The sequence below is a fragment of the Orcinus orca genome, chromosome 2 (genome assembly GCF_937001465.1).
Source record: "Orcinus orca chromosome 2, mOrcOrc1.1, whole genome shotgun sequence".
NCBI classification, from domain to species: domain Eukaryota; kingdom Metazoa; phylum Chordata; class Mammalia; order Artiodactyla; family Delphinidae; genus Orcinus; species Orcinus orca.
The window spans coordinates 127186736-127211139 of record NC_064560.1 but is presented as its reverse complement, the minus strand read 5'-3'; the positions used below and the strand labels follow the sequence as shown (position 1 = coordinate 127211139).

Here is a 24404-nt window from a genome sequence, read left to right as displayed (position 1 = left end):
CCTGGGGAGGCTTGCTTTCCCCTCTCTTGAGACTTAGGCCCCTGATCATCTTGATTTGATTTTTTTACCCCTCAGTGTTTGGGTGGTAGTGGGGATGAGATTAGAGTTAGAAGTTCAGGATGAAGACAGAAAAAAGAAGATGGGAAGATAGTTTATCTGAAGTGAACCTCTGGGATTCGTTGCCTGCAATGGGAGCTGACTTGTGTGATTCAGAGGGGTGGGGGAGTGGGTTCAGCGTTTGTGGGGGGGATGCGTGGTGTAGGGGAGGGTGTGTCCTGACTGGGAGGCCTGCTCTCTTTATCTCTTGGAAGTTGGAATAAGGGAGTGGGAGAAACTGGGCGAAGGCCGAATGTAAGAACAATTCCTACACCTCTGAGCAGGTAAAAGTGGCCTGGTGCTTCTCTGAGCTTTCATACTCTGTCTGGCAGTTTTTGTTTTCCTTTTGGATTAGAGGGGGTCCCTGTTGAAGCTTGAACCCTCGCCAGCCTTCCTCTCCCTGCAGCCCTCACCCCCACCATTTCTCCATTCCTGGTGTCTGCAGACCCTGAGGGTCAGTAGGCTTTTACTTACTAAGCAGTTGATTAAACCCAAGGTTGGGATCATCTGCCACAGCCCTGGCTGTTCTTTCTCCTCTTTTTAAGGAATCAGGCTTCCCTTAGTTTCTCATGCAGTTTGGCTAAGTAAAGGTGTCTGCGCCCAGGTCTAGGGAGGCCACGGGGTTGTAGGCAAATCACAGGTACTTTTGAGGGACTTTGCAGAGAGGGATGTTTCTCCTCTTCATATAGGGGTACTCTGGTGAATTACCTAAGAACATTGGAACCCTGACCCCACACCTCACAGCTTTATCCCATCTGGGCAGTGAGTGAATGTGGTTGCTGTGATCTGTGCTCTTTCCCCTAGGAAAACCGTTTCCTGGTTTTCCTGGGGGGACAAGGTCTCTAGTCTGATCTAAAAAGCAGCCCTCCCAATCCCACCCAAGTGATGAGGCATGGGGGTTTCCTTGACCCAAAACCTAACGTCTTGCTCTCTCTTCCCCTTGGTTCTTTCCTGCCCTTCCCTCCCAACCTCTCCCCATACTGACAGTGAGGAGAAGGAGGAAGTGACCATGGACACAAGTGAAAACAGACCTGAAAATGAGGTTCCAGAGCCCCCCATGCCTATTGCAGACCAAGTCAGCAATGATGACCGCCCAGAGGGCAGTGCCGAGGATGAGGAGAAGAAAGAGGTAAATATCCAAGCCACCTGCTGGGGTGGGTGGGCAGGAGTGGACCTGGGGGAAAGAATAGAGCACTCCGGTGATCCCTCGTACACAGTGGGATAGCTTAAAGAAGGGACTAGGCAAAGACTCGGATCAGGATAGGGCCAAGGGAGAATTCGCTGGTTTAGCAAGGGAGACCCCTTGTGATGGGAACAGGGCTCCTTTATTCCCCTTTCCTTGTTGGGGAAGTAGTGCAGGTGGGGAAGTTTGTAACCAGCGGGAAAGTCAGTTAATGGCCCTTTAAGACCCAGGCTCAGCTTTACCGGCTACCTTCTCTAGCTTCTCCCTGTGGTAACCCCTCTAGCTTTCCCTCCTTTTTAAAAGTGTGTTGGAGATCAGCGCCATCTAGTGGGCCGTGGTGGTTCTCAGCTGACCACCATGCTGAGGAATTTTTGTTCCTCATCTGCCCCCTAGTGGTCTCATCGCAGAGATGTAGCTACTTAGAAGCCAGCCCCTGGGGTCATCCCAAAGGCCCCTTCCCCATTTTTGTGACCTCTTTACTTACTTTTTTGGCATATATCTTATCTTGTGTCCTGAACCCAATTCAGGGGGCTCCCCCCATCAGAGCCAGCGAAGTCTTCTTGGCTCTTAAAGTAATTAGAGCAAGAATTAGCTGGGTTTGGGAGTAGGGTAATAGGGTGGGAGGGACTGTTGTGTGTGTAGCCTTTCTTTGGTGTGTGTTGCGGGGGTGGGGGCCGGTGAACGTGATTTGATGTGCAGAATATTATTTATTACAAGGTCCTTCTTCCCCGTAAAACTTTGTCCAAGTACCTCATGTACGGTAATCCGCCCGTAAAATATAACCCTGCCCAACTGGCCAATCGCTGATGCCGCCTCTTCCTCTGGACCCACCCGCTGCTCCTGAGCTGCCCAGTCAGCCGAGTCTGCTATCCAGGTGTCTTGGCCAGAGGGGGGCATGTGTATGGGATCCTGTGATGGGCCCCCTTTTGCCTCCCTGCCTTGCTTACATCAGGGGGCCAAGAAGAGCACTGTTCTGGAGAGACTTGTATTGAGAAAGCAAAAAGCATTTGGAAAGGGGTGGACTTGCATCATCTCCCTCTTTGGGACACCCCAAGAAGAGCTTGTGTCAGTGCTGGGGCGCCTGCCCACACGCCCTTGCCCTTTTGAGGACTCTGGGTTGCCTTATTTGCTACAGACTGTTGGGATCCCCATCTAGGGCACCAAGACCTCCTAAAGAGTCAATGTTTGTGATCACAGTGCCATGCTGTAAAATACTGAGTGGGGCTCTCCGCTTAAGCTGTGACGACTAGGAACCCTGCAGAGAAGTCTAGGGTCTGAGCCCAGAGATTTAAGGCTGATGACAGCCCAGCCATGTATCACCACTTGCTCATCAGATGGACTTTCCTTTGGTCCCTGTTGTCCATGGTGAAGGGCAGCATATGTTGGTTGCTCCAACTTCTCCTCCATCCCTGGAGGCAGGGGCTCATCCACCCACCTGACTGGAACCGCTGTCTCAGCTGGAGTCCCTGAGGAGATGCCACACACCACTCTCAGAAGAAAAGTATTCTGACCTTGCTGCTGAATGTGTGCCAGGTCCTGGGGCTACCCACCTACTACCCCCAGGCTGCCTTCAACAGAGGCTCCATGATCCCACTCGGTGAGAGGACCCCCTCCCCAGTTACAGGCAGAGGAGAAAGGGACTCTGGAGTCATCACCTGGATTCCAAGTATTGGGTGGTGGTGTCGCTGCAGCTTGCCACTGATGGACATAGGGTCCTGCCTCTCACGATAAAAGGCCAGGACCATTTCTGCTACTTACAGGCCATCTCATCAGGGACTGCAAGATGATGCCCCTACAGGGCCGGGACTGATGTCTCTGCCCCCTTTCCCCCGTACCCCTCGCTGAGCCTGGCCACCACCAGTGAACTGTCTTGACATCATGGAAACTGGGCAGCGTCCCCCCACACGTTTCCCTCCCGCCCCCCCTGCGCCCCTGGGAGGACTCTGGCAGTGCCGTGCTGACCACCACGCCGTGCGCCCACCTTTTTTGCCAACCCAACCCCCCACCAATTGCACAGCGCCTAGCAGGGAGGGCTCATTCTGATTGGACCGGCGGTTGACTAGATACAGTACACAGTGAGGTGCGATTGGCTGAACTGAAGATCCCAGGTGTGAGATGGTACCTGGAACATTTGTCATATTCCTAGTTTATTTTCCTCTTTATTTTCTTCTTTCTCCTCTTTTTTTAATCTTTTATTTTAATTTTTTTCTTTATCTTTTTTTCTGATTTCTTTATTGGATTTGTTTATTTATTTGGTTCATGTTTTTCCTGTTTTAATTAAGAGTTTTTTTTTTTCTCACTAACTTACCCATCGAGAGCGGCCTGGCTAGGGGTCAGGCTGGCCCTTAACGGAGACCAAGGAGACTTGGTTAGACGACACAAACGGGGCTGGGGGGTGGATGGGGTAAAGGGATTTCATCAAGAGGGTTCCTGCCCTACCCTTTAGAAGGGTGGTAGGTCTTAGTTTTTCCAGAAATAAGCACTTAAATCTAAAATGCTCTATTCCCTTTTTTGCTCTCTCTCTTCCTCTTTTTGCTCTGTCCACAGTCTTTCTCCCACTGAGTGTTTGGGGCAGAGACTTGCTCAAAAGCAAGTTTGGAAGTTTCTGGTCCTTGGCAGAGCCCCTAAGGCATAAGCCCTGTTTGGAGAAGAAACAGTAAAGGCTCTGCTAGAGCTCCATACAGTGGTCAGAAAGTCTGAAACTCCCTAGGGCCAGTCTGCCCTGCATAAAAACTTGTCTTTACCAAAGACACCTTTAAATTCTTTCTGCTGGCAATTGGCTCAGGAGGCTCATCTCCAGTGAGTCTGGTGCTGCCGTCCACAGTGTGGTGGGCATCTGGGCAGTCTTAACAGTCTGCTGTCCAAGCCACTCAGAGCCAATGTCAGTGGATGTCAGGCTGGGCACTGAGAAGAAGAGGAGGGTTATGTTGTCAAAGTGCCATCCCAAAGTTGGTTTTCCTTGTTTCCTCGTGTTTTCCTCGAGTTAGCAAGGAAGACCTTAGAAGGACCAGATGACCCAGCTCTGGACATAGCTTGTTGGGCTTGGCATCCTCTCGACCAGTAGAGACAGTGGAAGAGGGCATGACCAATGCTTTTAAAGGGCTGGGAGGCTACTGAAATTCTTCTTCCAGCTTATTTCTGGTTAAGCTAATACATAGGTGTGGTATGGACTAGATGACTTTTCCCTGCTGTGATGTTTGGTTTTATTTTTTTCTCTAACTTGCATTGATTCTGCTTCGTTTTTGCCGTTTGCCGCTTCTGTTTTGGTCTCTGTCTGTCTCTGTGTCTCTCTCTCTCTGTGTCTTTGGAGCCTATGCTAAGACTGCCCCATCTAACCTCTTTCCCCCCTCTCTGTGGGGTGTGTCTCTTTCTCTTTTTTCCCCTTTTCTTCTCTATACAGAGCTCGCTGCCCAAATCATTCAAGAGGAAGATCTCCGTTGTCTGTAAGTCTAGCCCCAAATCCCTGATACAGGTCCGGAATACCATAAAAATCAGAGTTGATAGAGAAGTAGATTCCCATTCTCCGTCAGTGGCATTCTTGCGTCGCCCCCTGCCATCCCACCACCTCCACCCAGCAAATCTACATCTTTTGGGCGTAGGTAGTGTTTCATTTTAAAATTCAGAACTTCACAAACAATCCTTGTTATTTTTCCCCAGCCACACTTCTTTCTTAACCCTAATGAGATACACCGTGAGATGTCTTACCATTTCTTATTTAGTCCTCCTGCTTTTATTATTTCAGATGTCTGAACCCTCAGAACGAGGAGTGGGTTTGAGGGATTCCTATAAAATGCTTACCAGTTTATACTTTATTCTAAGAGAGCATCTGAGAAAATGAGAGTGCCCACACCTCCAACAGTAACATCTTTAACATTTTGCCAATGAGGAACTCCTCATTGACAAAAGTGTAATAGGTCTTTATGACTTGAAATATATCAATCTGTAGTATGAAAATAACCTCAAGCATGACCAGGTCACATCATGATCTAAAATTAAATTAACTTGGATTTTAGTATCACATAGTCTTGTTTTTCTCATTCCCATGTCGTCCTCAATCTGTCTTCCCCAGTACTTTAGATTTTTCTACCACTAAAAGTTTAAATTGCTTACCAGCCTAGTTAGCTCTTCCTTGTTGCCTTCAGAGATCAGTAGTTTTCATCTTTCAGGAAGTGGCTCTAGGCCTTTTATTGTTTACTCTGAAGCATGGTTTCCCCAGTCCCCAAATGTGGTTTCCTTAAGTTAACCTTTTACTAAAATTCCAGTCGAAGCCTCTCTGTGGGTGTTGTGGTGTGAACCAGCAGAGGGCCTGAGAGCATCTAACTGTGGGGTCCTATTTCTTGGGGACAGCAGCTACCAAGGGGGTGCCAGCTGGAAACAGTGACACAGAGGGGGGCCAGCCTAGTCGGAAGCGGCGTTGGGGAGCCAGCACGGCCACCACACAGAAGAAACCTTCCATCAGTATCACCACCGAATCACTCAAGGTGAGGTGGGAGGGGCCGGGGAAGGGAGGATGAGACATGACGTGGGAGTAGACATGGGCCCAGTGTAACGGGGTGGGGGGTATCTGTGTCCCAGAGCCTCATCCCCGACATCAAACCCCTGGCGGGGCAGGAGGCTGTTGTGGATCTTCATGCTGACGACTCCCGAATCTCTGAGGATGAGACAGAGCGTAATGGTGATGATGGGACCCATGACAAGGGGCTGAAAATATGCCGGACCGTCACTCAGGTAAGGCTCCTGCCCCCCACTTTGGGGGAGGGGGCCATGGATGCAGAGTGGGCAACTGAATGGGGAGCTAAGGCGGAGTCCTAGAAGGGAAGTCTGCCATCTGTGCAGAGGGTTGGGTGAGTTGGCCCTTGTAGGGTAGGGGTCAGCAGGCTACCAGATCTAACCTGTAGCCTGTAATAAAGTTCTGTAAGAACACAGCCACCCCAGTGCATTTATTCTTTTTTTTGGTTTATTTTTGGCTGCGTTGGGTCTTCGTTGGCGGTACGCGGGCTTCTCATTGCGGCAGCTTCTCGCTGCAGAACACGGGCTAGGCGCATGAGCTTCAGTAGTCGTGGCACATGGGCTCAGGAGTCGCGTCTCACGGGCTCTAGAGCGCAGGCTCAGTAGTTGTGGCACACGGGCTTAGTTGCTCCGCGGCATATGGGATCCCCCGGACCGGGGTTCGAACCAGTGTCCCTGGCATTGGCAGGCAGATTCTTAACCACTGCACCGCCAGGGAAGCCCAGTTCATTTACTCTTGTCTCCGGCTGCTTAAGTGCTATGATATCAGAGTTGAGTAACTGCAACCATATGGCTCACAGAGTCTAAAATGTTTAATATCTTGCCCTGTACAGAAAAAATTAACCAATTCCTGCCTTAGTTTTCCTCATGGCAGAGTTGAGGCACTACAAATCCCAGGATCTGGTGGAGGTGAACATAATAATGAAATTTCCTCCCTAGTGGAAGAAGCGTGTTAGGTTGACTTACCACCATCTCTCCCCGAGAAACCAGAAACTGAAAAGAATGTACCTGTTTGGTGTTTAAGAATCCCTCTGTAGGGACTTCCCTGGTGGTCCAGTGGCTAAGACTCCACGCTCCCAATGCAGGGGGCCTGGGTTTGATCCTTGGTCAGGGAACTAGATCCCACATGCCACAGCTAAGACCCGGGACAGCCAAATAAGTAAATAGTAAATAAATTAATTAAAAAAAAAAAAAGAATCCGTCTGTTATCTGATACCTTACAGGTGGTGCCTTCCGAGGGCCAGGAGAATGGGCAGAGGGAAGAGGAGGAAGAAGAGAAGGAGCCTGAAGCAGAAGCCCCTGTACCTCCCCAGGTCTCAGTAGAGGTGGCCTTGCCCCCACCTGTGGAGCATGAAGTAAAGAAAGGTAGGTGCAGCATTATGAGTGAAACATGTGGCCCCCTGAATTCCCAGAGCGCTTTATTTGGACCTCTTTTAAAGCGTTTAATGTTTTCTGCCTCGTGTTCTAGTATTTTACACATGTCTTCTCCTAGTTATCAAGCTGCTTGAGGGCTAGGTTTGAATCTGTTTAATTTTTGCATCTCCACAATGAGGAGATCAGCCTGGACCGTACCTTGCACAGTGCAGGTGCTCAGCACATTTAGATGGGACAGTGACTACTGGTAGGGAATTTTAAAGTCCTGCTGGAGGTGAAAGAGCCAGCATTGCTCCCTGCTGAAAGTCATTCTTGTGCTCTATTTGATAGTGACTTTAGGAGATACCTTAACTCGACGTTCCATTAGCCAGCAGAAGTCGGGAGTTTCCATTACAATTGATGACCCAGTCCGGACTGCTCAAGTGCCCTCCCCACCCCGGGGCAAGATCAGTAACATCGTCCACATCTCCAATTTGGTAAGTCATTTTTTTCCCACAGTACAGCTTGGTTTAGAGTCTGAGCTTTGGACTCATGTTTCTTAGGTTCAACTCCTGGATCTGCTGGTTACTCACTCATTGAGTGAGTTATTTTACCACACAACCTGTCTCATCTGAAAAATGGGGAGAAAAAAGTATCACCCTGCAGGGTTGTCTTGAGAATTTGTAGAGAGCCTGGCCCATGATGTCTCAGACAGTGTTACCACTCTTCTCACATTCCTGATGGAGGGTTCTTAACCTCTCTGGCCTCACCCAGACTTGGAAGCTATACTCCTGTGACAGTGGTGTGGGAGATCTTCAGACTAGTTACATGAGTATAGTTCTTGCCTTCTTTAAGACCCTGAAATTTTGTTTTCATTGGCAGGTTCGTCCCTTCACTTTAGGCCAACTGAAGGAATTGTTGGGACGTACAGGAACTCTGGTAGAAGAGGCTTTCTGGATTGACAAGATCAAATCTCACTGCTTTGTAACGGTGAGGGGAAGAAACTGATTCTCTAGGTTGTGGCCTGTATTTCCTTTTGTGACCATCGTGGGCAGATTTGAGGGCATTGTGGCAAGTGGGAAGGGTTGAAGGCCTGTTGTGACCCTCTGCCTTCTCCCTCCCTCTGTCAGTACTCGACAGTAGAGGAAGCAGTTGCCACCCGCACAGCTCTACATGGGGTCAAATGGCCCCAGTCCAACCCCAAATTCCTCTGTGCTGACTATGCTGAGCAAGATGAGGTAAGAAACCAAAGGAAAGGAAGGAGGCGGGTAGGGGCAGGGGAGGCTGTATCCACTAGATTCCAGCTGAGATCCCAGCCAAACCTGGCGTCACTGAGATTCCTTTTCCCTCCTCTTTGGTTCCTTTAGTTGAACCATGGGGCTCCAAAGTCTGTTCACTGGTACCTGGGCTCCTTCAATGGGAGTGATGTCATCTTCATCCTGACTATCCTTGTCCCTCCTCTACCCGCAGCTGGATTATCACCGAGGCCTCTTGGTGGACCGTCCCTCTGAAACTAAGACAGAGGAGCAGGGGGTACCACGGCCGCTGCACCCCCCGCCCCCGCCCCCAGCCCAGCCACCACAGCACCCCAGGGCAGAGCAGCGGGAGCAGGAGCGGGCGGTGCGGGAACAGTGGGCAGAGCGGGAACGGGAGATGGAGCGGCGGGAGCGAACGCGATCAGAGCGCGAATGGGATCGGGACAAAGTTCGAGAAGGGCCCCGTTCCCGATCACGGTCCCGTGACCGCCGCCGCAAGGAACGCGCAAAGTCTAAAGAAAAGAAGAGTGAGAAGAAAGGTACTTAGCTATGGGGGGCACACATACTCAGTAGTAGGTGGGAAAGGGACCCAGATGGGACGGGGCACAGAGTCATATGCATCAAGTCTGACTCACTTTCTTCCACCTCAGAGAAAGCTCAGGAGGAACCACCTGCCAAGCTGCTGGATGACCTTTTCCGTAAGACCAAGGCAGCTCCCTGCATCTATTGGCTCCCACTGACTGACAGCCAGGTGAGCACACGCCTTCCTGCCTTGAGGGGGCACTCTCAAGCTCAGGAGGAACCACCTGCCAAGCTACATCAAGGCTTGGGAGTGAGCAAGGGGAGAGTCATGTGACTACGAGAGTGAATAGGCCCAGGTATTGGCTTAGAATAATAAGGCAGAAGCTAAGCATCACAGAAAGAGGCAGTTTTAAGACCCAGTTGATTGAGTGGGCCATAGAGAAGCCAGACCCATAAAGGATAGAGGTAGACACGAGATCGGAACTCTGTGTGTGTCCCAGGAAGCTGGTGGTGCCAACCGTGCTTCTTGGAAGTTGATTTTAGTTAGCTGAGAAATCTGTGTTTAATAAACTCAGCTGTTTCTCTTTCTAATTTCTAGGGGTTTTAGCTTTTTAAATCTCCGTTTCTTTGTGATGGGCCTTTTGGGAATTGTAGGTTTATGCTACACTAGAGAGAATAGAGGTTTGTTCACATCGAGTTAGCTTAGGAAATACCAGAGGCCAGGCATGGATGGTGCCACTACCTGTCGTGGGCATAAAAGATGAAGACTGGGAGGAGGGCTTGGGGCTCTGAGACGAGGACAGATGTGACTGCTGAGGCTCTGCCCCTTCCTGCATAGCAGGAAAGCTGACAGTGGTCCCGAGCTAAGAGTGCAGGGTCCAGGTGCAGGGAGACCAGGTGAGACTCATGTGAGCAGGGCTGAGGTACCTGTTCTCTGCCTTCCCTGCCTGCTACAGATTGTTCAGAAGGAGGCAGAGCGCGCTGAACGGGCCAAGGAGCGGGAGAAGCGGCGAAAGGAGCAAGAAGAAGAAGAGCAGAAGGAGCGGGAGAAGGAGGCGGAGCGGGAACGGACCCGACAGCTGGAGCGAGAGAAGCGGCGAGAGCACAGCCGGGAGAGGGACAGGGAGAGAGAGAGGGACAGGGAGCGGGACAGGGGAGATCGAGATCGGGAGAGGGACAGGGACCGGGAACGAGGCAGGGAGAGGGACCGCAGAGACACCAAGCGCCACAGCAGGAGCCGGAGTCGGAGCACACCTGTGCGGGACCGGGGTGGGCGCCGCTAGCCGCTAGCCGGGAGAACACTAGGGAGAGCTGCAGGCACCGGCCACCCTGCCCCAGGGGGCTTCAAGGCCACAGAGGGATAGGTACAATCTCCACCACCCTGGAACCAGGGGTCTTTCACACCATTTGCCCAGTGCTGAAGTCTGGCTGCCACCTGTCCCCACATACCAAATGGAGCAGTGGGCATCTTCCCACCCTACCCCCATAATCTATCTCTTGGGACTTAGCCCTCTCCTCCCTCTCATTTCCCATTAAGTCTGTGAGAGGGAGGAGCTATGTTAGGGAGGGAGGTGGTTGGCCCAGAGCTGGGGAACAGCCAGGAGCCCCAAACCTCTCTCTCGTTTTTCCTCCATCCTGCTCACCACCTCCTTTGGTACTTGCACCCCCCTTTTGGGAACAGCCGGGGCCAGGACTGGGTCACCTATGAGCTGAATCAGCATCTCCTCCTGAGTCCCAGGGCCCCTGCAGTTCCCAGTCTCTTTGGTCCTGCAGCCCATGCCTCCTGCCCACCGGTTCCACTTTATATCCACCTTTTCCTTTTGTTCAATTTTTATTTTTATTTTTTTTATTATTAAATGATGTGGTCTATGGAAAATAATAAAATTGACTTAGTTTTAACTAGTGTGATTGAGTGGCTTTCCTTGGGCAGGGCCTGGGTGAGAGCCATGTTGAAGGGGAGGCTGCAGCATGCAGTGCAGCCAGCATTGCTTGCATTCCATACCCTTAACTTAGGCTGCTGCTTCCTGGAGCAGGGACTTCCCACCCTCCCTCCATCCCTGCCTCCGCTCTAGCCACACACAGCTGTGGATCTTCCTCGCTGGAGGGCCGAGGGAAAGACGCCCTGGGAAGAGGGGTGTCCCGGTGCTGTGCTAGAGGCACTTGGTCACCTGGTCACTACCTTCAAGGTGCCGCCCATAACTGCCACCAGGGGGCGGCAGCCGCTCGCTCAGTAGGCTCCTGTAAATGAGCTTCCCAAAAAGGCTCCGTGCCCTCCCGCCGACGTCGCCTCGGTCCCTGCCCTGTTTGTTCCCTGGGCCCAGCCCGCGGACTCCCTGGACCTTTCTGCTGTGCTTAAAGCCCCCAGCCGGCCCGCTACCCTTCCCTGCACAGGTTCCCAAAATGCTGCCGCCTCACGGCCGGGGTCCACAGCAGCCTCCAAGGCTGGTCCGGGGGCGGCGAGCCGGGCCTCCGCAGTGGGCTCCAGATTCCCCTGCTCACTGTGCGCTCGCCCTTCGCCCGGCTGCGGGGGGCGTGCGGGCCGCTTCGCGCTCCCGGGTGCGCCTTCTCCGCTAGCTCTTCGGAAACGGCCTGGCGCCGTGGCCTGGAAGCCCTCCCGCCCGAGTGCCCCTCCAGGCGCTGCGGGCCCGGCCCGGGAGGGGCACCGCATCTGTATGCGCCCGGCAGCGCCGAGGGGGCGGGCAGCAGGCACCGCCCCCGCCCCCCGCTGCGCGGCCAGGGCTGGCCGGGGAGGGTCGGAGGCTGGGCCCTCCCGCGCGGCGCGGAGGCGCCTCGCTCCTCCGCAGGCGGAGCCTCCTTCCCCCGCCCCCTCCGTCTCGCTCCCTTGTTCTAGCCGGGGCTGCTCAGACCTGCAGCGGAGCCGCGGCGCCCGCTCCGATCGGCTCGGGGCTGCGCCCCCGGGACCCGGCGACGGGGGCGGGCGGGGGCGCTCCCCACCGGGCTGGGCCCCTTGGCACTGCCAGGTAAGGGCGCCTGCCCTGGAGCCCGCGGTTGGGAATCCTCGGAGGGGCAGCAGGGGGCCCGCAGCCTGCGGGTGTCTTCAGAGCGGTGAACGGTGCGCTCCGCGACTGGGAGCCCACTGCCGGCTCCCTTCTCCCGCGCTCTACCGCTTTCCCTTCTTCCCTCGCACCTCTCGCTCCCTCTTTTTCCCATCTTCATCTCCCTCGATTTCTCTTCATCCTGCCTTCTCTCTGCCTGTTTGCCTTTTCTGCCCCTTCCCTGGCTCCCCAACCCTTCTCTCTCCCTCTTGCCCTGTCTTGCTCCATCTCTTCCTCTTTGCCTTTTTCTTCCTCCACCTTTCTCTCCTCTCCTGTCTTTTCTTTTTCCCGCTTTCCTTTCCTTCCCCGTTCCTTCCCTCTGCTCTCCTCTTCCCTTCCCTTCCCGCTATCCTGTTTCCCAGTCCTCTAATCGCCTTCCTTCTCTCCGTCCCGCCTCCCTCTCTGGCCCCCGGCTTCCCTCTTCCCTCGGGAAGGAAAGGACTGTCAGGTGTATGTCTGCTCTAGGGGAGGAGGGGCGCAGCCACAGCCACCTGAGGGGTGCCCGTTGGAGGAGAGGGAGGAGACAGTGGTGGGAAGGGTCCTCTAGCTTCCTTCCCACAGCCCCTCCTGGCTGCCCCTTCTCCCAGAATGAAGTTCCGCACCGGGGCGGCCTGGTCTGACCCCGGCAGCTAAAGCTGCCCCTTCCTGGTCATCACACGTACTGAAAGCCCCTCTGCCCCCTCTTCCACCCATTCTCAATCCTGGTACCCGTGACTCCTCTCTGCCTTTCAGGCACCCAGGCTACCTCCTTTGATCTCTTTCCTCCTGTCTCTTGCTGCCATTCTGTCTCTGTCTCTGTCTGACAGTCCCTGAGTCTTGGTCTCATCCTTAATCACGCTGTGTCTCTAGCCTCTGGGTCTGCCTCTGCTCCCCCTCCCCAGTCTTCGGCCTCTACCACCCCTCTTCTTTCAGCTCTGGCCCCCCACTCTGCCTCGGGAGCCCAGTCCCCCTTCAAGGACTTTAGCTAGCTGTGTGCCGGGGGCAGGTTCTGGAGAGGCGGAGTGCCTGTGGAGGACGGACTTTCACAGGCTCTCAACCCTGTCTGAGGCTGCCCTGCTTGTCATCTCAGCCTGACCTAGGCGCCCTGAGACCCCACCTCCATGAATCCCAATCCCTGGATTTTAAGCCCTTTCCCTGGTAGCCCCCATCTCCTCCAGCCCCAAGCTGCATGCCCACCCTGGGAGCAGAGGGGCCAGTTTGGGGTTCCAAGCCCTCCCAGCATCCCCTCTCCTATCTTCTTCCCAAGCTTCTCTACTCAGAGTTGAGTGGCCGGAGATTTATCAGCTTGGAGGGCTGGAGGTGAATATGGGCAGAGCCTGGGTGGAGGGAAAGATCAGACTGTCTGCTCTCTGTCTTAGTCTGGGTTCTGGGCAGTGGGGCGTCTGGTTCCTTGGAGGTGTGATCTTCCGCATCTAACTTTGGGGAGGTTTAAGAGTTTAAGGGTTTCCTTAACCGTAAACAGCTGTGCATCCTGCAGGTGTGGATCCATGGGGCAGCCCCAAAGCATCTGCCCCTCTGCCCCAGCCAGCTCATGCCTCAGCACCCGGGAGCAGTGAACAGAGCCCTGGCTGAGCCCAAATATGGGGGACCTGGTGAGGCTCCTGCTGACCTGGCTGAGTGGCTGGAGCTGCATGGGGCGCCTGGCAGCCCCAGCCCAGGCTTGGGCAGGGTCCCGGGGGGCCCCAGGACCAGCACTGCTTCGGACCCGACGGAGCTGGGTGTGGAACCAGTTCTTTGTCATTGAGGAATATGCCGGACCAGAGCCTGTCCTTATTGGCAAGGTAGGGATCCACCCCTCCCATGTCTACCCTGACCCTCAAGGCCCTGCCCTGCAACTTCCTCACTTCTGCAATGACCTTGGTCCCTCAGGACACCCAACACTCCACCCAGTCCTAGATTTAGACTCTAACTTTCTGTCCCTATGCTTGGAACCCGCTGCCATGTTTCCCCGATCCCTACAGCTGCACTCAGATGTGGACAGGGGTGAGGGCCGCACCAAGTACCTGCTGACCGGAGAGGGGGCAGGCACTGTATTTGTGATTGACGAGGCCACAGGCAATATCCATGTCACCAAGAGCCTGGACCGGGAGGAGAAGGCACAGTACATTCTACTGGCCCAAGCTGTGGACCGAGCCTCCAACCGACCCCTGGAGCCCCCATCGGAGTTCATTATCAAGGTGCAAGACATCAACGACAATCCACCCATCTTTCCGCTTGGGCCCTACCACGCCACAGTGCCCGAGATGTCCAACGTCGGTGAGTACCCCAGGTCCGGACCTCCCGGATCCCATCTCCTAGAGTGCCCTCACCTCTCCTTCCCCGACTGCTTTCCACCCCAGAACCCACCTCCTGCAATTCAGCCCCACTCATGTCTGGGTCCCGCCCATCTACCCTTCTTCCCCACTTGGCTCTGCCCCGGCTGAGCGGAGTGCCGGGGTCCCCCACAGGGACATCAGTGATCCAGGTGACTGCTCACGATGCCGATGACCCCAGCTACGGGAACAGTGCCAAGCTGGTGTACACTGTGCTGGATGGACTGCCTTTCTTCTCTGTGGACCCCCAGACTGGTGAGGATAGAGCTTGGGAGGCGGGTAGGGCAGCCGTGGGGACAGGCACCCCCTGACTCGTCGTCTCTCCCCCTAGGAGTGGTGCGGACCGCCATCCCCAACATGGACCGCGAGACACAGGAGGAGTTCTTGGTGGTGATTCAGGCCAAGGACATGGGCGGCCACATGGGGGGGCTGTCGGGCAGCACTACGGTGACGGTCACCCTCAGCGATGTCAACGACAACCCCCCCAAGTTCCCTCAGAGTAAGGGACAAGTGCCCCGCCTGAGCCGCCCTTTGACCGCCCCCCAGCCCTACAGCCTCGGGAGAAGCCTCCCCCACCCCTCCCCCAGCCAGGCCTGGGAGAAGGATGTGCTGGGGGAGGGAGGAGGACCGGGGACCTCTCTCAGAACGTCTCCCTCCATCCACTCCAAGGCCTGTACCAGTTCTCCGTGGTGGAGACCGCTGGGCCGGGCACCCTGGTGGGCCGGCTGCGGGCCCAGGACCCAGACCTGGGGGACAACGCCCTCATGGCATACAGCATCCTGGATGGGGAGGGGTCCGAGGCCTTCAGCATCAGCACAGACGCCCGGGGTCGAGATGGCCTCCTCACTGTCCGCAAGGTTAGCCTCCTGTCTGCTAGCGCTGCGGACCCACTCACACCTGCCTCCTGCCCCATGGGACACGCTTCTAACAGGGCTAGAACAGGCTCGGTCGGGATCCCTGTGTTGGAGCTTAGAGATTACGGTCATCTCCTCGTCTTTCAGATGAGGGCCTAAGGGCCAGAACGGGGGAGTGACTGGCTCAGGACTTTGCACAGAGCAAGTCTGTGACGGAACTGGGGGCAGACCTAGAGTTCTGACCGAGTAACCCGCGCCCCACCCCACCCCAACCACCGAGGCCACTGCCCCTCTGGTGCCCACCTCCCGGGTTCCCCCCTGCCTCAGTCACTCCGTCCCCCTCACCACAGCCCCTAGACTTCGAGACCCGTCGCTCCTACTCCTTCCGTGTGGAGGCGACCAACACGCTCATCGACCCAGCCTACCTACGGCGAGGGCCCTTCAAGGACGTGGCCTCAGTGCGCGTGGCTGTGCAGGATGCCCCAGAACCACCCGCTTTCACCCAGGCTGCCTACATCTTGGCAGTCCCCGAGAACAAGTCTCCCGGGACCCTGGTGGGCCAGGTGTCAGCTGCTGACCTGGACTCCCAGGCCAGCCCGATCAGGTGAGCTGGGGTGCAGGTGGGCTCAGGGCCAGGGCCCAGCAGCATGCTATTCCCGCCCGAGGATGTGCCCCCTTTACTGCAAATCACGCTCACCTCCTGGCAGAAGTCTCCCTGGCTGCAGGCCTGGGGCCAGGGCAGGGCTGGAGGACCTTGCTGACCCCTCCCACACTCTCCACCCATCCCTCTGGGTGGATGATAGTAGCGCCTCCCGGTGGCAGTGCGAGCAGATGGAACCTCATCTGATGAGTGCGACGGATCAGTTGATGGCCACGGCTACTGACCGCTCGCTCAGCGCTTCACATTTTACCCGCTTGATAACATTTCCTTCTCCAACAACCTGTGAGAGTCGGATAGTAGATAAGGGTAGTAACTGTCTCAGCTCCGGTTGCTTTAGAGCTGCGGTCCCCGACCTTCTCGGCAGCAGGGACCGGTTTTGTGCAACGTAATTTTTCCACGGACGGAGGGGGGTTGGGGGGGCGTTGGGAATGGTTCAGGCGGTAACGCGAGCGGTGTGGCTCAGTTCCTAACAGGCCATGACCAGTACTGGTCCGCAGCCCGGGGTTTGGGGACCCCTGCTTTAGAGGCCTGGCCCTGAGAGGTTGAGTCATTTGCCCAAGGTCACACAGTCAGTAAGTAGCAGTGCTGGGATTCAATGCCGGACTTGTTGGCCCCAAGAAGACCCACTCTTTCCACCGCCCCAGCCAGCATCCCTGTCATAGCACTGAGGGAGTCATTCCCATTTTGTAGTTGAGGAGACAGGTTAAAAGATTTGCCCAAGGTCACACAGCTGGCCTGAGACAGAGCAGGGCTAGAACTTGGGTCCCTGGTCCCCAGAGCAGAGCCCCAGAAGTCGGAAAGACAGGCAGTGTTTACCCGACGTCACCTCTGTCTCTCTCCCTGCACGCCCATGAAACCCAGTCCCCGGCATGTTAGGACAGGTGTTTGATGTTGATGACTCCCCGGGGATATTTGTCTTTTGAGGGGACCCTAACGTGAACTATGGCTCTGGGTGCGCGTCTCTGGCCAGCTCAGGCCCTCTGCCCAGCTGAGCCATGAGGCCCAGCAAGGTGAACAGAGGGAGGGAGGGGTAGCTGCAAGCTCTGGCCCTGCCGCAGATCAGCCCCCAGCCCCACGCCATCTCCCCAGATACTCCATCCTCCCCGACACGGACCCGGAGCACTGCTTCTCCATCGAGCCTGAAGATGGTACCATCCGCACGGCAGTGCCCCTGGACCGCGAGGCTCGTGTCTGGCACAACCTCACAGTGCTGGCCACAGAAGTCGGTGAGGAGTCCTGGGCCCCTGGGAGAACCGGGAGGAGGCAGCAGCCTCCCAGCAGAGGGGCCGTCCCTGGGCATGGACGTATGGGGGTGGGAGAGGGCAGCTAGTGCCATCACACCCTCACCCAGCGTACAGCCACTGGGTCCCCAGCCTGCATCATCACCACCAGGCAGGCCTTCTGGTCTCCTGCCTGGGCTGGGCACAGTGGGTCTGCCTGAGCATTTCCCCTCACTTTCAGTTGGCTCCCATACCTGACTTTCCCCAACCTGGAAATAAATCTAACCTTGAATAGCTTCCCGCACCCTGTGAGACCCTGCCTGGCCCACTCTCTGCTTCAGGCTGAAGGGGCGCCAGGGAGGGGCTGGGCCCCTCCTCTGGGAGCTGACCGGGGCCGGGGTGGGGAGGTGGTGCCAGGAGCCCCTCTCTGGGAAGCCCTGCCAGGAGCCCTCAAGGGTGGGGAGAGGGACCAACTCCATGCACTGCCCATGTCAGTCACCGGTCACCAGTAGTGTGGTTCAGCCTTAGACCTCCCTCCCTTCTATGAACCTCTCCTCACCACGCCTGCTTATGCCTCAGGGTCTCCTACGTTTGCCGTCTGTGTCCTGTTTAGGGAAGTTGTCACTGTGTGCATACGTACTTGTACATGTCAGTGAAGAGCTATGTGTGTGTGTACACGTGGGTGTGTACTTACACGTGTATGATTCCATACGTGTGGAAAGTACATATACATACATACCCATGTTTGTGAGTATACGTCTATAGCTGCATATATGTGTACATAGTTGAGTGTATAGAATTGTATTTATATTATTTGTGCATATGTGTAATTGGATGTATATAGTGATAGATACAAGTAGCTGTTTGTATATATTGTTTTGTGCATGTGTTTGTGGGCAGATAGTAATAATTTACTATTTATTGTGTATCGGACACTGTTCTAAGTACCAAATGTGGGTTAATTCATTTAATCATCACCACAACTTTATGAAGAAGGTACGATTTTTTCCCCCATTTTAAAGGGAGGAAACTCGGGCAAAGAGAAGTTAAGTAACTTCCCAAGGTCACACAGACATTAAGTGGTGGGGCCTCAGTCCCAGTCAGGCTGCAGAATCTCAGCTGTTGTCTCCTCTGCCTCTCATACGTGTCGAATTGTATGTAGATAGGTTTATGTTTATGACCGTGCAGCTCTGTGGCAGTGCATGCGTGTCTGTCTGTGTGAACATCCCTGTGTGTATTTGTGGTATAAGTAGCGTGTCTGTGGCTGCCTGTATATACGTAGCCCTGCGTGTGTGTGTGTGTGTGTGTGTATTCCCTTCAGTGTCTTCTCATCTCCTGCCAAATCCTGCACCCCAGTATTGACTAGCAGGCCCTGGGCCTTAACTGCAGCGAAGGAATGGGCCCCAGCCCCATCCCATCTCAGGGTATCCCAGACCCTTTAACCAGGCAGTCTGCTCCTCTGCCCAGGCTGTCAGCTCAGCACCTTCCCAAAAGCCAGCCAGCTCTCCCTCAACTCGGGGAAAAGACCAAAGGAACTGTGAGGTTTAGCCTAGAGGAGGTGAACACTGGGGCAGGCAGGGATGCATAATTTCCATTTTCTCTTGGATGCCACGGGCAGTGAGAAGCAAGGCAGGGTAATGGTGGGAGCCACCCAATGACGAGGGGGCCTGTGTCTGGCTGTGGTACCCAGGGTGGCCTGGCTCTGCCCCTGAGTATCACGTAGCTCCTCCCTCCCCAAGGTCAACTCTAAGTGATACGCACTGCTACACCACAACCTCCCAGACCTCTAATGGTGTGTGTGTGTGTGTGTGTGTGTGTGTGTGTGTGTGTGTCCACCGGTTTTGTGCATGAAAACGCATTCTCTGCCTCTTGGGGGTCGTGATACTACATTCACTGTATATATCGAACATTCACTTCATGTATGTTGCATTTGTTTTAAAACACTGAGTGTACGTCAAATGGACGGTATGAATGTGTTTGTATGTTTCATGGCTACTGTCTGTGTGCATCCGGTATGCATCCTCTGTCTACCTTTCCTTATGGCACGTGTACCCTGCATGTGGGTTCTTGTATATGTATGTTCTGGGTGCTACACTCCTGTTGAGTGTATATGGTATATGTATTGCACACATCTCGGGTACCACATGGCTGTCGTATGCGCTTGTTCCATTCATTTCGCAACATTGTTTGCTACTTGCATATTGCATGCGTCATCTCATGTATCCCACATGCACGCTATGTGCTGCGTGTGGCATCCGTGCCCACACACCCCGTGTGTTGTGTGTAACTGTGATGTGTGCGCTTGCATGGGGTGTACGTGTTTGTGTTTCTGGCTTCAGACAGCTCCGCGCAGGCCTCCCGGGTGCAAGTGGCCATCCAGACCCTGGATGAGAATGACAACGCTCCCCAGCTGGCGGAGCCCTACGACACCTTTGTGTGTGAATCTGCAGCGCCCGGCCAGGTGAGCCGCTGAGGCATGGGGGTCGGGAACTCAAGACCTCTCCAGCTGCCCACTCCGTACAAGGCTTCTTTTCTTCCTCCCAGCTGATTCAGGTCCTCAGGGCCCTGGACAAAGATGAAGTCGGCAACAATAGCCGTATCTCCCTTCAAGGTCCCCTAGACCCCGATGCCAACTTCACTGTACGGGACAACCGAGGTGGGTAGCCTCCTACAACCATGCCCGTGCCTGCTTCCCTCCTCTCCTCTACCACCCTTGGCCCTGCCTGCCTACCTGGGCCCTCCACCCAACAGAAGGTGGATGTGGTTTGGGGAGTTCCCTGGTGGCCTCGTGGTTAGGATTCTGGGCTTTCACTGCCGTGGCCTGGGTTCAATCCCTGGTTGGGGAACTGAGATCCTGCAAGCCGCGCGCGCAGTGGGGCAAGAAAAAAACCAACACAGGGTGGATGTGGTTTTGCTCTTTGCAAACCTTCCCCACAGACCTTACTGGGAACGTGTCCCAGGAGGTGACCCTGGGCTGCAACGACCTTACTGGGAACGACCTTACTGGGACTGCAACGACCTTACTGGGAACGTGTCCCAGGAGGTGACCCAACACCTTCCTCTCCCACAGACGGCTCTGCCAGCCTGCTGCTGCCCTCTCGCCCCGCCCCGCCCCGCCAGGCCCCCTACCTGGTCCCCATAGAACTGTGGGACTGGGGGCAGCCGTCACTGAGAAGCACCGCCACAGTAACTGTCAGCGTGTGCCGCTGCCGGCCCGATGGCTCCGTGGCCTCCTGCCGGCCCGAGGCTCAGCTCTCACCTGCTGGGCTCAGCACCGGGGCCCTGCTCGCCATCATCACCTGTGTGGGAACCCTGCTTGGTGAGTCAGGCCACAGTGGGACATAAATGTGGGGTCCAGGCCTGCAGGGTGTGTGGAGAGGAACGAGGACACTGGACACAGGGAAATCCATCCTAGGTCTCGAAGGAACCCTCATGCCTGGATTCTCCCACTGCCTCCTGCATCCGAGACAAAAGCTCTGGCCTCATATCCCTGGCCTGTCAATCTAATGAGAGTCATGAGCCATAAAAACTGTTTATCGAGCCCTGACTCTGGGCCCCGTGTGGCGCTGGGCACAGCGCTTGGTATTTCATCCTTTCAACAACGCTGAGGGGTAAATATGTTTTCCCTCTTTTCCACACAAGCAATCTAAGGGCGAAAGACGTTCAGGGAAGTTAAGCAACTTTCCATGGTCACACAGCGAGTAAAGGGTTGAAGTCAGGATTCAAACAAGCTTTGCCAGATGTCAAACCCAGGGCTTGCCACCCCTAGGCCGTTCTGATTGGAACCAGGCTGCCCCACGCCTGGCCCTGCCGGCTCAGCGGCCCGTGTGCGCCTCTCCCCCAGCCCTGGTGGTGCTCTTCGTGGCCCTGCGACGCCAGAAGCAGGAAGCCCTGATGGTGCTGGAGGAGGAGGACGTGCGTGAGAACATCATCACCTACGACGACGAGGGCGGCGGCGAGGAGGACACAGAGGCCTTCGACATCAGCGCCCTGCAAAACCCCGACGGGGCCGCCCCGCTGGCTCCCGGCCCGACCGCGCGCCGAGATGTGCTGCCCTGGGCCAGGGCGCCGCGCCAGCCCCGGCCCCCCGGCCCCGCCGACGTGGCGCAGCTGCTGGCGCTGCGGCTGCGCGGGGCGGACGACGACCCCAGCGTCCCACCCTACGACTCAGTGCAGGTGTACGGCTACGAGGGCCGGGGCTCCTCCTGCGGCTCCCTCAGCTCCCTGGGCTCCGGCAGCGAGATCGGCGGCGCCCCGGGCCCCGCTGAGCCGCTGGACGACTGGGGGCCGCTCTTCCGCACCCTGGCCGAGCTCTACGGGGCCAAGGAGCCCCCGGCCCCCTGAGAGCCGGCCTGGCCCTGCCCGCCACAGCGTGGCGGCTGCACAGGCCCTCTGAGTGAGCCCCCGGGGTCCAGGCAGGCGGCAGCAGCCCAGGGGTCCCCAGGCCTCCCCGATCCCCATGTCCCTCCTCCCCACTTCCCCAGGGCAACCTCCCCCTTACCTCCCTCGTCCTGAGTCGTCTGTTCGTCTCTCTCCAGGGATCTCTGTCTCTGTCTCTGACACTCTCCCTGTCTGGGACTGCGTTGTGCGGCTCAGACTCTGAATCTCTCCGTTCTCTCACTGTGATTCCACTTTCTTGTGGCTCTGTTTTGGTCTCCCCCATTCTAAATCTGTCACTCACGGCTCTGTCTGTCGCCCGTGCCCGCACACACGTTCTCTGTCTGTCTCCTGCCCACATCTGCCCGCATTCTCTGTGGGTCCCTGTGACTGCCTTTTTGGTTTCTTCCGTTGTCCATCCCAGAAACAAGAGAAACTTCCAGCCACTGCTGCCCACCCTCCTGCAGGGGATGTTCTGCCCCAGGTCAGTGTCCCTAGACTATGTGGAACACAGGGGTGGCCCAAAGCCCTCCCTCACGCCCCACCTCTCACTCGGGCTCTCCTGTCGTTGCAGACCTGGTCTGCCCGCATGGTTCCATCCATCACTCATGGCCTCATCCTGGCTCCATTGGCCTCCAGCGAGAGAGGGAGCCAGCTCACCTCCCGGGGCAAGAGCTCCAGCCCCCAACGTGGCCGCCTCCCTGGAGCTCTGCCCAGCCGTCAGCCGGCCCTGGGCAACCTAGCTCTGGGCATTGTCTTGTGTGCTTCCCAGGCCCCAGGGGGAGGGATGGGAAGGAAAGAGGGAGGCAGCTGGGGAGGGGGAAGAGGGAGGAAGGGGAGGGGCCTCCATCTCTAATTTCATAATAAACAAACACTTTATTTTGTAAAGCTGGAGTCCTGCTTTCCTTTCTGCACTCAGGTGTCTGTAAGAGCGTCACTGTGCCAAAGGGCTGGAGGAGAGGCCTAAGCCCACCCCCTCGACCCCTTCTCCTTTCTCCTTTGGGGGACAGTCACTTCAAGTCCCCTTAATAGAGGAGGCTTTGGGTTGACACCATACAGGGACGAAAGAGATAATGACATGTACCTCTACCCCCACAACCTCTGGGTTCTCTGTTGGTCTCAAACTGTCCAAGGAAATTAAGATGTGGAGATTGGCCAGAGGGGAAAGTGGGAAGGAGAAAGTGGAGAAAAGGGGGAGCTATAAAAGACTAAGAAGAGAGGAAGAGGAGCTCTAGACTAGGAATAAGTATGGGTGGGGAAGGGCAGAGGGGGTAAGCCAGTGCCTCCTGGGGCCTGTGGTCCCAGCTGGAGAAAGGGTGGGCCAGGGCGAGGTGGCACAGTCACAGTGGACCTGGGGCCTGCTGCCCCACCTTTTATTCTTCCCAGTCTCTGGTCTTACTCTTTGTGGGCACAAAGAGGAGGGAGAGGGACCAGGGAGGCGGGCTGTTCGAAGGGCTGAATCAAAGTCAACTGGGGTGGGAGCCCAGCGGGTGGCCAGCATCTCTCACCGTGCACTCCCTAAGCAGACAAGGGGTCCACCCGGCAACCAGAATTAACACCCATGCCTCGTAACTCCAGGCAGGGCTCCTGGGGACTCAAGTAGATGGGTCACGATAGGTCCTTGTGACCTTCCCCTCCAAGTGCGGAGTGCAGATAATCAGGGATGGCTGCTCTAATGGGAAGATGCCTTCTTGTACCTTCCACGCCGTTTGGTTAGGGCAACCAGGCGGTGGGAGAACAAGGACCCTGCTCCGATGCTGGCATTGTCATTGACTCTGCTGAAGGCTGGAACCGGGCCCCTGCCTGCCTGAAGGCCTGTGTGAGAGCAGACTGTCTGCCCCTGAGGGAGACGATTAGGAGGCAGCACTCCAAGCAGGGAGCCACAAGGACGAGTCTTCCTGTTCAGAGCTAGATCCACACCTTTGGTCTCCCCTGATGTCTGCTTCAAGCCTCCAGGAGTAAGTGGAGAGAAGGAGGGATTGACTCGTGGGCCGCCCCTGGGCGAGGAGGGGTGCATTGAAGTGGGATGCAGGCCTTTGCCTCCTCTCCCAGCCCTCCTTAACACCCTCCTGAGGTCCTCCCCAGCTCATTAAGCTTCAAGGAAAACAACAATGTAGGGAAACAGGCTTTTCAGCTAGACCCTCAGGCTTATCTCTGGTCTTAAATACCTCACCATTGGAAACACCGAATCCGTCAAAGGGAGGGAAGAAGGGCAGAACCATGGAAGGAAAAGAGAGAGAGAAAGGGAGAGGTGATGGGAGGAGACGCAAGAAGAGTGGGGCTCCCCCCCTGTTATGCCCTCCCTATCTGGGTTTAATCCTCCTTCCCTGATTAATGGGAAGAGGAGGGGCACAGAGTGTTCCAGGGGGTGAGCCGCATGTGGTTCTCAGGGAGCCTTGGGCTGGGCTCAAGTGGCAACCGCAAGCTAGCCCGCCCCTCCCTCCCTGCCTTTTCTCACCCCTGGGGCTTCAGGACAGGGGTGGGAGGATGCAGAAGTATCGAACCAGTGGGGTGAGCCCTGCCCCACCCCACTCTGGACCTCTTTTCCCCAAAAGAAGTGATAAGGCCCGTCTTTCTCCCTGATAACTTCCAGCCTGTTTCCTGTCTCTGCACATAGGAACTGCACATGCATCGCCTATCCTGGATCACTCACATACAACAGGTCACAGACCCACACTCACCTCTGCATGTGGAGGTGCCCCCTCTTATGTCTGCGTCAATCAAACACTTGAACCCTGGGCAAAAGCTGCCCTTCCTCCTGTGTTCCTCCAGGACCAAGCTGGCCTGGGGTCCTTGACCTCTAGTGATCATTGCCAGTGTCCTGCACCTCCTCCCCTGAGGCTGAGGAGTGGGTGAGGGATGAAGAATTGCTATGGAGGCCACCAGCCAGATTCCCAGACCCTGGCTCGAAGCCTGGTCTTCCTGTACTGGGCACCTTTCTGCGGCCCCCCTTCCCCTGACCATTTCCCCCCCCCTCCCCTACTGCTTTCCCTCCTGGGACTCCC

General features: G+C 55.9%; 2 protein-coding genes across 7 annotated transcripts in view; both read left to right on the top strand.

The window, feature by feature from the left end:
• The window catches only part of ACIN1 (apoptotic chromatin condensation inducer 1), a 33163-nt gene extending 22345 nt beyond the window's left edge, over window positions 1-10818 (top strand). For 3 of the 5 annotated variants that reach the window (XM_033411587.2, XM_004283175.4, XM_033411589.1), the window contains 11 exons: window positions 1084-1225; window positions 4680-4722; window positions 5627-5760; window positions 5855-6007; window positions 7012-7153; window positions 7493-7638; window positions 8024-8131; window positions 8272-8379; window positions 8612-8936; window positions 9048-9148; window positions 9876-10818. In XM_033411587.2, the coding sequence (XP_033267478.1) occupies window positions 1084-1225; window positions 4680-4722; window positions 5627-5760; window positions 5855-6007; window positions 7012-7153; window positions 7493-7638; window positions 8024-8131; window positions 8272-8379; window positions 8612-8936; window positions 9048-9148; window positions 9876-10202 (1729 nt within the window). In that variant the 3' untranslated portion in view covers window positions 10203-10818. The remainder of the gene's footprint in view (window positions 1-1083; window positions 1226-4679; window positions 4723-5626; window positions 5761-5854; window positions 6008-7011; window positions 7154-7492; window positions 7639-8023; window positions 8132-8271; window positions 8380-8611; window positions 8937-9047; window positions 9149-9875) is intronic. The other 2 variants (XM_004283176.4, XM_033411586.2) reach the window with 2 other exon arrangements.
• Window positions 10819-11755: 937 nt separating this feature from the next.
• Window positions 11756-22255, top strand: CDH24 (cadherin 24). Of its 2 annotated transcripts, none has more exons than XM_049705263.1 (12): window positions 11756-11900; window positions 13453-13756; window positions 13937-14231; window positions 14423-14542; window positions 14619-14786; window positions 14957-15144; window positions 15492-15745; window positions 16892-17028; window positions 19362-19483; window positions 19567-19678; window positions 20093-20341; window positions 20792-22255. In XM_049705263.1, the coding sequence occupies exons 2-12, from the start codon at window positions 13556-13558 to the stop codon at window positions 21364-21366; spliced, it is 2421 nt and encodes an 806-aa protein (XP_049561220.1). In that variant the 5' UTR covers window positions 11756-11900; window positions 13453-13555; the 3' UTR covers window positions 21367-22255. The 2 variants fall into 2 exon arrangements, with proteins under 2 accessions (XP_049561220.1, XP_049561221.1); XM_049705264.1 differs by having other exon boundaries at window positions 11757-11900; window positions 20867-22254.
• The last annotated feature ends 2149 nt before the right edge of the window (window positions 22256-24404 follow it).

What these genes read in the sequence shown, in the direction of transcription:
- CDH24 (XM_049705263.1), top strand. Translation starts at nt 13,556, where the DNA reads ATGGGGGACCTGGTGAGGCTCCTGCTGACCTGGCTGAGTGGCTGGAGC. An exon ending in CTCTGTGGACCCCCAGACTG is followed by an intron (nt 14,543 to 14,618) that starts GTGAGGATAGAG and finishes CTCTCCCCCTAG; the next exon opens with GAGTGGTGCGGACCGCCATC. An exon ending in CACTGTACGGGACAACCGAG is followed by an intron (nt 19,679 to 20,092) that starts GTGGGTAGCCTC and finishes CCTCTCCCACAG; the next exon opens with ACGGCTCTGCCAGCCTGCTG.